Source organism: Clinocottus analis, unplaced genomic scaffold (genome assembly GCF_023055335.1).
Source record: "Clinocottus analis isolate CAN_PGR_092001 unplaced genomic scaffold, fCliAna1.0.p SCAF_2, whole genome shotgun sequence".
Lineage (NCBI taxonomy): Eukaryota > Metazoa > Chordata > Actinopteri > Perciformes > Cottidae > Clinocottus > Clinocottus analis.
In genome coordinates this window covers 12,203,851-12,216,919 of record NW_027175931.1, presented here as the reverse complement: position 1 = coordinate 12,216,919, position 13,069 = coordinate 12,203,851, and the positions used below count along the sequence as shown (strand labels likewise).

Genomic DNA, 13,069 nt, shown 5'->3' with positions numbered 1-13,069 from the left:
ACAGGCTACTGTCGGCCGTAGCCTACGCCAAACACAGGAAAATCACACTCAAAGCCTCGCAACAAGCTTCAGGTTTGTCCGTCCGAGACTCTCTCTCTCCGGCCCGCGGCCCCTCCGCCTCACTCGCTCATAGGTAGCTACTTTGAGTGACAGGTTATACAGCAACACAGCTCATGTCACATTCACTGACCTCCCGAACTAGTAACTAACAATTAACATTTAAACCATAACATTACATGTCCTGAGTCCGTTACAATATAAATACAACAATTGACAAGAATGCCATGATGGTTTTTGAATTTTTTTTTCTCATGAATGTTATGTATAATTTACATAATTGGCAACTGCCATTTTATGTCCTTAAACACGCCCAGCTCATGCGTCACAGGAGGTTTGGCGGGGTGGAGGTGGCCTTACCGGATAAGTAGGAAACGTTGTGGCTCACAGGAACACTGTGTTAATGTGAGGGAAGCTGCCGGTTTACTGCGAGTGATTTTAAAAGTTACTCGCACCACATTAACAACAGTTTTTTAAAATCAAATACTAGTGTTGTTTGGATTTTTTTTCCTCCTGTAACTTTCACTGTGCGCCATGGCTGAGGACGGGAAGTTATCCAACGGAGAGATGCATCTCGACGAGCCGGCCAACGGAACGAGCAGTCCCAACAGGGGCAACCCGGAGCCGCTGGCCCAGCGGGTGAAGAGGATAGTGATGGCCAACCTGCTGGTGATTCTCACCGTGGCCGGAGTCCTCGTCGGGGTTTTTATTGGACTTGGCGTACGCAACGTGGAGCTGACCCGCACCCAAATGATCTACGTCGGTTTCCCCGGTGAGCTGCTCATCCGGCTGCTAAAGATGATTATCATCCCCCTGGTGGTGTGCAGTCTGGTGTCCGGGGCCGCCAGCATCGACCCTAAAGCCCTGGGCAAACTCGGCGGCTGGGCGATGCTCTTCTTCCTGGTCACCACGTTAATCGCCTCGTCCATCGGGGTGGTGATGGCTTTCATCTTAACCCCGGGGTCGGGGTCGATGGCCAAACCCAAGGTGCAAGGCTTGGATGGCGACGTGCCAGCTGCTAAAGAAGTGATAGACTCCTTCTTAGATTTGATCAGGTGAGTGAAATCTCTCCTTTGTAAACATGTAACGTTGACCCACTGTCAGAAAACGCGCTAACAAGTTCGGTGTCAAACGTGATGTCGTTAAACGCTTTATCTCGCGTCCAGTTAGCATTGTGTGGTTTTAAGAGTCCCAACCTGGGGGACACGTCCCGCTCGCTGCTGGGCAGTGACAGGTGGCTTAACTGTGAGGTGAGCGCTGTAACGACATTGAGCGGTTGCGTCAGCTTTCTCATGTTAAGGCTCAACAACCCGGAGAAGCGCGCGCTGGCTGTCACGGACTGATGACACACCTCCACGGGCCTCTTTACCATACTGTACTTATCGTACTCATTTTGGTTTTATTTTCCACTCTATCTGTATACTACTGCCACGTGGAGTAACTTAACTCCACGTGCGTGACAGACACCTCTCCCACGTCGAGCCGTGAGGTGACGCTCTTCCTGCCCCCTCACCAGGTTTGAAATACCATCATCTGCACGGCGCTGCTCTTCCATTGAAATTACTACCGGATGTAGTTTTCGACATGTTTTTAAAGACAATAGAAGTATGACATAAATGTGGCAAGACAAATGTTGTCTAACGTCTCACCTGATGGCTCTGGCCATTGCCTTGCAGTCTTACACTTTGCCTTTTCTTCCACTTTGAGATCAGATTGTGACCATTCTTATAATATATAATGAACCCCTTATTAGTCAGTGAGAAAATGTATCCACTACATTTTAACCCGTCCTTATTATTAAATAGGAGCAGTGGTATATCACCCAGGTGGGCAACTGCTCAAGGACACTTCGACATGCAAACAAACTATGGGAGACCAGGACTCGAAACAGGTTACCTTTTGGTCTCAGGACAACTACTCTTATGAGCTACAGCCGCCCCACCTCGCAGCTTTAAACGTTCAGTAGTTTACAATATGTCTCTCCCCGTTCAACGTGTCACATTCATGAGACTTTCATGAGACATGTGTCATGTCTTGACTTCAAAGTGACATGTGACAAGTATGGTGTCGCATGACGACACATGTTCTGTTTTACACTGAAACGATAGAGGCGGCCTTGCTTATCAGAGTCAACAGCTATTCATTAGATTAGTGTAGTATAAGGTTAAAGTGTATTTAACCTCCACCTTTTGTAAACGCATTCCCACACATTGTAGCGTGAGCTTTGCTGAAGAGGCCTGCCATGTTTTACATTTAGTGGCTTCTTTTAATTAATTACAAACCTACTCCTTGAGTTTTGTGGAAATATGTGATGTATTTTCTTTGACAATTCATAATTTGCTTATTTGATGCCTTTTTAAACATAAATAATTGTCACATCTGTTCTATTTTGGGACATAAACTCGCCTGATTCTTCACTGTAAAAGGAAGTTCCTGCTCGCATACACTCTTTAAACACCTCAGACTCTATTGCATCATTTTGCCTGGTTAGTTTGAGTATTCTTTGAAGTGTTAAAGGAAGCTACGTATGAATTACGAAGTTGTTTATGAATAGACACCAGAATGTCCACCCTCTCCAGCAGCATGACTAAGCCCTGGCAACACCTTGTAAACATATTTTCAAATGACATGCAAGAGTAACGAGGCAAAACATAACCACTCATGATTGACATTTTTATTCTATAGGGGCCTGCATACTGTACACGTCTGTACACGTTTACCGTGTACAGTTTGTACTCAAATACTCAACGAGATTACATGTTCCAAGTACTTTTACTTTTATATTTTATATAGTGTATTTTTAAAATTATTTTATTTACAATCAACACTTGAAATGATGCAGGCACTTGCAACTGACGCGGCATCCTGAATGCACCTTTGTCCAGATTTAAAGCTGCTGTTTTGAAGAAGAAACTAAATGCAGCACTGCTTATATCATGCAGGACACAAGAAACAACACGCACACTGATACGTTATCGTAATGGGAAAGCAAACAAAACCCTTGTCTCTCATCATAGAGGTCCGTCTCAGTTGGTGTCAGAGTTAGTCTTGCCAACGAAGAAAGACTGAGGAGCTGCTTATCAAAGTGTAAAATTGGCCTCTTTATTGTTGAGACACACTCTATTAAAGACCACAAGTCAGCCTGGGGATACCTGTGATGGGTTAAACTCTAACTCAAGCCACTCCTACACATCCGTATTGACTTTTTCCATCTCCTACATAACAGTATTTGTCTTGAACTACAGGCGAGTAGTGATATCAAATACTGATTGCGTGGCACAATGTATTTCTCAAAAGAGGTTCCCCTATGTCTGCTTTTATCACATGTACCTGTGGTATTGGATGGGTTGGTAGACTTTTTATAACCTTCATTGAGTATTTCTTTCGCCCTGTGAATCCAAGCTCATATGCTAGCTAAGGTACAGCCAACGTCATTCCCAGCTCAGCTAAAATAAAGCATGAGGAGTATGAAAGAATCTCAGGGTGGAGTTTTATCTTTTACAGAAGCTACTTATCTTTCAGTACATCAAAGAGCCCAAAAAGAGGCGTTATATTTGATGACATCACACATTTAAGCTTTAGCACTGTATTTTTGGAGTATGGAGAGCGTTGGTCATGTTAACTAATGCTGTTAACCTCATTTTGGGATTGGGTAGTAGGAATACATGTAGACATTTTGATGGGGCATAGGTCACCTTAAGTTCATCACCCATCTAGTACCTAGAATCATTGTTGTTCCTAATTAAACATTTACCATTACACGTAGACCTGGATGAGGAGTTCCCCGCTTGTTGGTGTAACAAACAGCTGGAAAATTAATTTTCCTGGATAATTTCTTCCAGAAAAGTTGTTCAACATGCATGTTTCATAGGAACCTGTACAAGGATGTTGACCCGCGTTCAGTGTTGAACAATTGGTGTGTTTACATAAATATTGTCTGACACTATAACTGGGTGTTGTACCTGGACCCAGAATGAAGTAGCTATAGCAAATAACCAGGACGTGAAAGAAGATCCATTTTGGTTTCAGCCCTGCATTATTTATGAAAAACAATATTGTGTTGTTTCCAGATATGAAAGTTTTTATAAACACTGATATGAACTGACGACATGGCTTGGCACACATCATAGTCATGGTTTGTTAATGGGCTCCAGTCTACCAGTATGACCAGAACAGTAAAGTTTATTACGTGAAGTTGTTCTAAAATATTTATGATGTAAAAATCACTCATAATGCAAAAGTGCACTTCTTTAGTCACACCAGTCGGTTGAACAAAATTGAGTACTGCAGAACAATTTGATTATCCAATTTGATCTCGGCATGAAAGCCTGGCCACTTTTTGTCATGTCTTTGCTGCACAACCAGAACTCTGCCTCATTTCATGCTGCCCTGTTGCATGGTCACATGATGTATTATGGTTTTAATGGAACGAATGATTGGAAAGAGCTTGTGAAGTTAATGCCTTATTACTATAAATCCATTACATATAGGCATATCGGGGACACGTGGGTTCTTTACAGCTTTATAGTTAAGTTGGAACTATGTATCTATGGGTACATGTTAGCTAAGAATTAATGACCCCTCAGCATTTAGCAGTTAGGCAGAGGGGATAAAACAGGGATTAATAGTTAAGTGCTTTCAGCTATTTTCACATGATCAATCTTGTGATCCCATCTGTTTGAATTTACCCTGATGTCCCAAGGACATAGTCTGTTTCTTTCTTTTTTTAATTCTAACTAGTGGGTTTTTACAAGTGAGGCTATAAATAGCTTTCTATTTGATATAATTTCTTCTATTTGGACAAACATTCCAGACTTTATCAGAAATGGTTCTGAACGAGGCCTTCATAAGAGTTGTGTTATATGAACAGACACAGAAAAACAACAATTGAGCACCACACACTTTTCTTGTATTTGTCTCTTTAATTTATTTTTCTGAAATAACAGCCACATCTTTTTCTTTGGGTTTTCTCCAAAGCAACGGGTACACACTAAGCAGAGAACAGCGGTCGAAAGTATTGTTGAATTTTTCTCCCTCTCTTTACAGAAACATATTTCCCTCCAACTTGGTGTCTGCTGCCTTTCAATCGGTAAATACGGCACTCACTACACTGATTTTATTATTTGACATGGTTATGATTTAAAATTATACAAATTAAATATTTAGATTAGATGACTGGTAAACTAACATTGGAAACCCATTCTTCCCCATCTAGTATGCAACCAGCTACAAGCTGGTTTACAATAATGACACAAATGGAAGCCTCAATATCACAGTGGAGAAGGTGAGCAAAGTAAATGGACCACATCGAGACACACTAAGAACATGTGTCTCCAGAATGATAGCTGGTGTGAATCTCTCTTGACGCTGCTTTTTTATGCATCTCTAGGTGCCCTTTGGAACCGACCAGGATGGCATGAATATTCTTGGTCTGGTCGTGTTTGCCATTGTGTTTGGTGTGGCTCTGAGGAAGCTGGGAGAGGAAGGAGAGATACTCATTAAGTTCTTCAACTCCTTCAACGAAGCCACCATGGTGCTCGTCTCCTGGATCATGTGGTAAGAAATACCTGCATGTTGCCGGGTTGGGAGGGATTGGAATAAAATCAGTATGGAGCTCTGGGTTAAAAAAAAAAAAAATCTCATTTCGTCATGATGCCCCTTTTCTTTCTTGCACTTCTCATTTCCCTCCAGGTATGCTCCTATTGGTATCATGTTCCTCGTCGCAGGCAAGATTGTTGAAATGCAGGACGTCGGCAAACTCTTTGCCAGTCTGGGAAAATATATAGCCTGCTGTATCATCGGCCATGCGATCCATGGCCTTCTTGTGCTGCCTGCCATCTACTTCGTCATTACAAGGAAGAACCCATACACTTTCCTCTGGGGGATATTTACAGCTCTGGCAACCGCCTTTGGAACCAGTTCCAGGTACTAAAACTACTGTTGCTCACTCCCCAAACTCTCTTTCTCTCGCTCACACACACTTGTTTGTGTTCTCTGGTTGGTAAATATCTAACAAGCAGGATGTCCTGTTAACAAACGCACACTTTTTTTTTTTTTGCTGTTACAAACACACTTGCACATGCCTCTCTCCTTCATACACTCACATGTTCCTTGTTTCCTAGCTCCGCCACTCTGCCCCTGATGATGAAGTGTGTGGAGGAAAATAACGGCGTATCCAAGCACATCAGTCGTTTCATCCTGCCCATCGGAGCGACGGTCAATATGGACGGAGCCGCACTCTTCCAGTGTGTGGCTGCAGTTTTCATCGCTCAGCTGAACAACACTTCCCTGAACTTTATCCAAGTCATTACCATCCTGTAAGTGCCAAAGCCTCGGCGACACTTCTGCAGTTACACAGCTGGCTTGAATGCTGTGTCAAATTGTACAATCACCACACTTACCTGAAAAAAGAAATGCTCTATCCGAGTCTAACTTGTATCATCTTCCCTCCTTATGTCTTAGTGTGACAGCTACAGCGTCAAGTGTTGGAGCTGCAGGTATACCTGCTGGTGGTGTGTTGACTTTAGCCATAATCCTGGAGGCGGTCGGACTGCCCACCCACGACATCTCTCTCATTCTCGCTGTTGACTGGCTTGTGTGAGTACCAATCCTTTTGTATTGTATATAGACGTAGAGCACAATAGCCAAGTAACTAATGTGCCATATTCCACATCTAATCTTAATTTCCTATGCTTCCTGAAGCAATAATATTAAAACTTTTTGTTTTGTTTTAGTGACCGTACATGCACCGTGCTGAACGTAGAGGGTGACGCATTTGGAGCTGGGCTCTTGCAGAACTTTGTAGACCGCTCGGAGAAACGAGAGGAGGGAGCAGAGTTGAGCGAGGTCCGGCTGGAGGGCAACCAATCCTCCGCTGCCCCTGAACACTCACCGCTTATTGAGAAGCGAGGTGAGAAGGACAATGCAGAAAGTGCTAAGAAGTCTCTGTCCGGTGAAAACGAGTCTGTTATGTAATCCAGCTGCAGACACCGTCAATGACGCGCTCACTTATTTTATATCCTTGCAAAAAGCAACAGACTCTTGTCCTTTTTTTCTGCCCTGGATAAAAGAGAGGATGGACATGTACATTACTATGCAATGAATAGCTCTATGTCCTCAACACTATTCTGGGAAGAAAACAAAAATGTCAAGGGGGGGAATTCCAAATACATTTTCTGCACAGTGACTTTTGTTTCCTTTTTGAGGGACAGTGTATATTAGTCTGGCTACTAATGTTTTATTTGCTTAATCCTCGTCAATTTTAAAGTCAGAATTTGTGACCAAGTTGTACACGTTAGGTGTTCGCATATATATTTAAAAAAAAGAAGAAGAAGCAATCCACTGGGATGTTGAGAGGCTGCACCAGTGACCATCTACCATTATCTCAATTTACAAATGGAAGACATGTTACATTCATTTATGATGGAGAAATGGTTTGTACAAAGCTGGTATTTAACACATGAAAAAGTCTGACTTTAAACGTTAAGGAGGATCACGCGCAGCTTGATGCGCCCACGTTTTCATATTGTTCATCTGGAATGAAACACACTTTCCGTTTATTTTCCGTTTGTTCAACTTTATCAAATTTTAACCTTACCCGACAGAAAATAATTTCATATTTGTTGTGAAATGTATCATCTTAATGTCTTTTTGTTGTATTTTATTATACATTATGGCCACTTTCATGCAGATTGTATCCAACATATTTAAACTGTATTTCATTTGATTGGTAAATCATATGGAAGACTTGTAGATATAGTCCGTACTCTGCATGTAAATGGCTGTCTGTGTGACAAAAGACACAAACATTTGTTCTTATCCACACAATAATGGCCCAGAGTTAAACAAAAATATGTCAATATGCTTGGACGCCGATAGACCTCTTAGCCTTTCTACCTTTTCTAATGGATATCAATACAAAAGAAGGCAACTTAACCTCAGGTTTAACTACGGCTTGAAGACTGTTCTTAATACTCTTGAGACCAAAAATCACACCAACTCAGCAAAAAAAGCAGAAGACCGTTACACTCCTACTAAAATTGAATGATATTTCCAAAGAGATATGCCATTTTGTTTTTCTTTATTATAGTCTATATTTTACTCGTGCTGTTGCTCTGTATTGGTACCAGCATCATAGTGAGGCACAAATGGGCTTTAAAGCACAGTCTGTAACAAGGACTTTTGTTTGATGTTGTATAAAGTGTAGAATGACTTTGTGTTCAAGTACCTTCTAGTGCTTCCACTATAAGGATGCGTCAACGTTGACAGCGTAGCAGCTGGCTCGTTTTGTCTCAGGCCTGAAACCCTGAAGGATTTAATGGAAGCATGTCTTCACTTAAACCTATTTATGTGTGGATGTGATGGTCATGAACCTGAAATACTCGTTTTTGGGCTGTAGACCTCTTTGTTTGTCATTGGTGATGCCTAAGACAATGATTTTTATTAAATTCATATTTATTGCTATAATCAATATCCAAAGATTTTAACACAATGTTTGGACATGTTAGTAACTCCACATTTTTAGAGTTTTTTTTGTTAGTGGTCTTCAAGTTGCACTATTAAATGTTATCTCTTTCATACATGACATCTTTCACAGTTTAAAGCTCTACCAAATGACTGGCGTTTGTGTTACCAATGATGTATACAAAAATTCACTAATCTGCAAGCTTGTTATGGTACTAGATCTGTTGTCGTTTCTCTGGTGGCGATCTAATCATCCGGAGTCCTCTGCAGTCTTATGTCATCAAAGTGCTGAAATGTTCACCATTGCCTCAAACCAGTGATTGTGCTTCACTTTCCACTTAATGTTTTTTGTTTTCTTTGTGAAGAAATAATCACGTTTTTATATTTTTTACTATATGGCAGTTTGTCTGGTTCGAGCACAGAATGTGCTGTGTGTGTGTTTGTGCGCACATGTTGGTTTTAATGATATCATATTACAGTTGGGTCGTGTTTCAAAAAACTTGCCTGCTTACTCTGAATTTACTGTCCTTAGGGTTTAACAAATAAAGACTTTTTAAAAAAAAAAATTATTTGGCTGTTTTGTTAAAACACTTACTGCAGTGATTGGCTGGCTTTACAGTCTGTAAAGCAAAAAAACACTTGTGGCTGCATGAAAATTCCACAGCTCCGTGTTGTCATGTTCAGCTGCCATACGGTAGCAGCGTGCAAGAGGGGAAACCTTTTAAAGTGCACAATTCTTTGTTTTTGCACCCTTCAGCGGTAAGGTAAACACACCTTTGGAAATACAATATGAAAGAAGAATGTAGACGACAGCTGTTTTTAACTACAGTAACCTCTTGTGTGGGATTAGGACGCTGGTTTACCACACAACCAGTTTTACGAACAAGCTAGCAACATTCCAGTTTGTCCCATCTTAAAATCTTCCACCCCTTGGGCTTCTGCCAGATGGTTGAACATTCCCATAATGCAGTATTTTGAACACAATGAAGGAGTTACAAAGCCCATAAAATATTTAGGTGTGTGGTGCCACCTAGTGTTTAAAAAACAATGCTACCAATCTGGCACATAGTGTACATACACTGTAGTTTCAATTGATTTGTTGTCAATACTCAAACGCATAAATTAATGAAATAACATCAATCTGGAACATCTTTTATTTTACCAGTTCATGAATTGGAGCGACAACTCGATACATCACACACACGAGTAACTACACAAAAGGAAACCTGTCATACCAGAGAAGCTGGAGGACTTTTATGTGCAACTTTTCTTTTGGAAGATCTTTCTTTGATTAATCTACTTAATTGGAATTAAATTTCAGTTGCTACATACTGGGTGCTGAGTAGTAATGCACATAATTGAGCTCAGAGTTAATATTCCTGAAACCAGTTTTACTTATTTTTTTAACTGAATACCAAGGCCTGATGGAGCAACATTCTTTCCTCTCCATATGCCAAAAATTACAGCATGAATGACCGTGTTTGTTCATTTCACCACATGGAAATGTACTAACCACGCTACTAGCAGTTTGGTACCAGATGGCATCGAATACAGTGATATTCATTAATAAACTGAAAGCACCAGTGCAAATCAATACATCAAATAAATACAATGTTTGGGCAAAACGACAATTCTGTCCAAAACCTTTAATCCTTATTAAGATAATGTACACCGCAGCTTTCAACAAATATAATTTAAAAGTATTTACCATCTTTACAGCAGTCGTATTCTTACTTTAGTACACTAAGATCACGGTACACCATATAGTAAAACCAGTCCGTGCATCTTTAAGAAATGTCTGATGATAATACTGGTGTATGGATTAAAATCTTTCAAGCGTTCATGCCCCTTGCAAACAAAATCTCACCACTCTGACAAAGAATGAAAAGGCAGTCCAAGGTTAGATTTTGCATTAAAATACAGACAATAGAACAGATTTGAAACTGGTGGTATAGCTGTGGTAAAATTGACATTAAATGCAGTCATTTTGGCATATTATTTTTCAGCCATCATATTTTCTGCTGTTGAAAAATAATGAGTTGAGGCACAACAAAATGAAATGTGTTATTAGGTGAACAGATATGAAATTAAAATGGCTTTTGAGTCTTTTTCTCATAATTTACTTCTGTCCAGCCTCTTTTTTGAGGGGTTAGGATACTGAGGGTTCTCAATAACCCCCTCTCCAAACTTGAGCTCCAAGAAGCCTCTGTGGTTGTTCGGGCTGTAGGCTGTGACGCCGGCAAAAGACATGGGCACCAGTGGCTGCAGGAAGTGCTCTGGGAACTCCACGTCTTGTTTGTGCTCTGTCCATGTGTCTTTGGTCATGACGCCATTACGTGGATAGAATGGCCACAGGTCTACATGTAGGTGGTTGGCCTCGCTGTACTGGACTCTGTAAAAGTCTCCTTCCACTGCACGCTCCCAGACATAGCCGTTGGCATCCACAAGAGAGCCAGAGTCCAGGTTCTTCAAGTGATCACAGTTAGGTATGTCCTCCAGGTAGATGCCCAGGTCCACATCATAATCCCATGGGATGATGTCCTGATGGCGGACGGCGCCCAGCAGGGTCCCCCCCTCCAGCCAGTAGCGCACACCTGAGGTCTCAAGGATATTGATAACATACTTGGTGGTTTCCCTGAGAGCACGCAGACAGCAGGGAGGTGTCCAGCGATCCAGATAAAGGTAGTCTGGAGTGTCATCCTGCACAGTGCCAAAGCAACGGGGCGTCTCTTTACCGCAGCCAAACCACTGTTCCTTCCCATCAGCCAGCAGGAGACGCTTCAGACCAAAGCTCCTCATGAGCTTCCCAGTGGCCTCCTTCAGTCGAGTGTCGGCCTTCCACTGGTTGTGGGCCGAGCTAAAGAGGGGCCGATGGTTCGCGGCGAAACAGGGGCTCTCCAGAAGCTTGACCTTCCAGCCTCTCAAGGCAGTCTGGACGAAGAGCGAGGAAAAGAGGGGCCGACCCACAGGGACAGACAGATTAAAAAGATCCTCAGTGCGAATGAGGACAACTGCATCTCCTTGTAAAGCAGAACACACACTTCCGCTGCTCCCAGACGCAGCCGTTGAGTAGGTGGCCGTCCACTCTCTGAGGTTCACCCGCAGGTGGAGACACTGCACGGCAGATCGAGCCAGCACGGGAGCAGCTACCAGCCTCACAGGACCTCCACCCTCACCTTCCAACTCCCTGATCAGCCTCTCGATGGCCCGAGGTTGTTCTAACTCCACCCCGTCAGGCACCAGCAGCACAAACTCCGTCTGGACATGTAACTCTGGCCTGTGAGCTTGTGGTGGCTGGTCCGGGCTGGGGGATAGGACTAGAAGGCGGGCCCCCTCTGGGAGCACCAGCGGAGGGTACGGAGACGTGTCTGCCACAGCTAGAAAGGGAAGCTCAGGTCTCTGGCGAAGAAAAGAGTTAGCCACATCCCCAACATAGTTCTCAAAGTTTTCAAACTCCCTGAGAAGAACAGTTACACGTGGGCCACGACTGTGACCTTCACCTCCAACCACTCCAGGCTCTCCACCACCTCCTACAGGCGCCCCAAGCCCTCCGCCCAGACCAGAGGCTGGAAGGGCAGCCCTCCTCGTGCCCCTGCCGAGCTCCTTCCTCTTGTCCATCATTTGCTGCTGAGCGCGGGACACATAGTAAAGAATGAGGAGGTTGAGGATGATGGCACCACTCAACAGGCCCTGGCAGAGACTGATACGCATGGCAACTGATGTTTACTTCCCAGTTTCTGTCAGAAGTTTCAATTAAGAAATCCAGTGGTGGGTCTTAGGTCTCCATTAGTGAAGTAGACAAATTACAGTTGAAGACAACCTGTGAAAGACAAAGATATTAAATTGTGCAGCGATTGTATTGTGCTTTTAATCCCACAGTGTCATATGTTTATAACAACTGTATGAAGATCCAATGACTGCGAAGTTCAATCTCATGACTGCTCAAAATGACACAGATGACTGCTCTAATCTGAATTGGTTAACAGTGCTGACATAATCAGTTAACTTGAATGTAAAACTAAGACAGCACAAACTCAAAGCAAAGTGTCTTTTGTTCATACATGTAACTAACATTAGCTGCATTACCAAGCAATGGAAACAGGCAGGTTAAATTCCCTGCTACAACTCACCTTCATCTGGATGTATCTTTCTCCTTTTTTTGTTTACAAGGCAGTTATTTGCAGCCCTTTGCATCGTGCATTACTATGTTATTTGAGGCATAACGCGACGTTAAGCCTATTAACCTTGCTGCACTGTAGGGTTTTTGGTTTCCATGGTGGTACATCTCAGCCAGCTCTGGTAGCATATGAGCAAACCTGGCTGAATCGTTAGCAGCAAACACGATGAATGAATCTGCATTGTTCGCTAATGTTGGTGCGTTTGTGGTTGAAATCGATTCTCCAACATTTTAGGATTAAATTCACAGTGCACAAAATTCGCTTCAGAATATTTAATTACTATGCAGTTTAACTCAAGCTTTACCATGGAACCCATCGAGATGACTGTATCACTAAGATACAACGAGTGCCATAACTTCCGGATCGAATCC

The 13,069-nt window shown here is 42.5% G+C and overlaps 2 protein-coding genes across 2 annotated transcripts; one reads left to right on the top strand and one right to left on the bottom strand.

The window, feature by feature from the left end:
• Positions 1–260: 260 nt before the first annotated feature.
• Positions 261–7,091, top strand: slc1a5 (solute carrier family 1 member 5). Its single transcript, XM_068584606.1, has 8 exons — positions 261–1,112; positions 5,104–5,146; positions 5,273–5,341; positions 5,447–5,613; positions 5,749–5,982; positions 6,180–6,374; positions 6,520–6,654; positions 6,792–7,091. Exons 1-8 carry the CDS (start codon positions 592–594, stop codon positions 7,030–7,032), a joined length of 1,605 nt encoding a protein of 534 aa, XP_068440707.1. The 5' UTR covers positions 261–591; the 3' UTR covers positions 7,033–7,091.
• Positions 7,092–9,656: 2,565 nt separating this feature from the next.
• On the bottom strand, positions 9,657–13,017 carry fkrp (fukutin related protein). Its single transcript, XM_068584180.1, has 2 exons — positions 12,651–13,017; positions 9,657–12,340 (listed from the first exon to the last, which is right to left on the bottom strand). Exon 2 carries the CDS (start codon positions 12,229–12,231, stop codon positions 10,633–10,635), a length of 1,599 nt encoding a protein of 532 aa, XP_068440281.1. The 5' UTR covers positions 12,232–12,340; positions 12,651–13,017; the 3' UTR covers positions 9,657–10,632.
• Between the last annotated feature and the right edge of the window lie 52 nt (positions 13,018–13,069).

What these genes read in the sequence shown, in the direction of transcription:
- slc1a5 (XM_068584606.1), top strand. Translation starts at nt 592, where the DNA reads ATGGCTGAGGACGGGAAGTTATCCAACGGAGAGATGCATCTCGACGAG. An exon ending in TCCTTCTTAGATTTGATCAG is followed by an intron (nt 1,113 to 5,103) that starts GTGAGTGAAATC and finishes CTCTCTTTACAG; the next exon opens with AAACATATTTCCCTCCAACT. An exon ending in ATCCAAGTCATTACCATCCT is followed by an intron (nt 6,375 to 6,519) that starts GTAAGTGCCAAA and finishes CTTATGTCTTAG; the next exon opens with TGTGACAGCTACAGCGTCAA.
- fkrp (XM_068584180.1), bottom strand. Translation starts at nt 12,231, where the DNA reads ATGCGTATCAGTCTCTGCCAGGGCCTGTTGAGTGGTGCCATCATCCTC.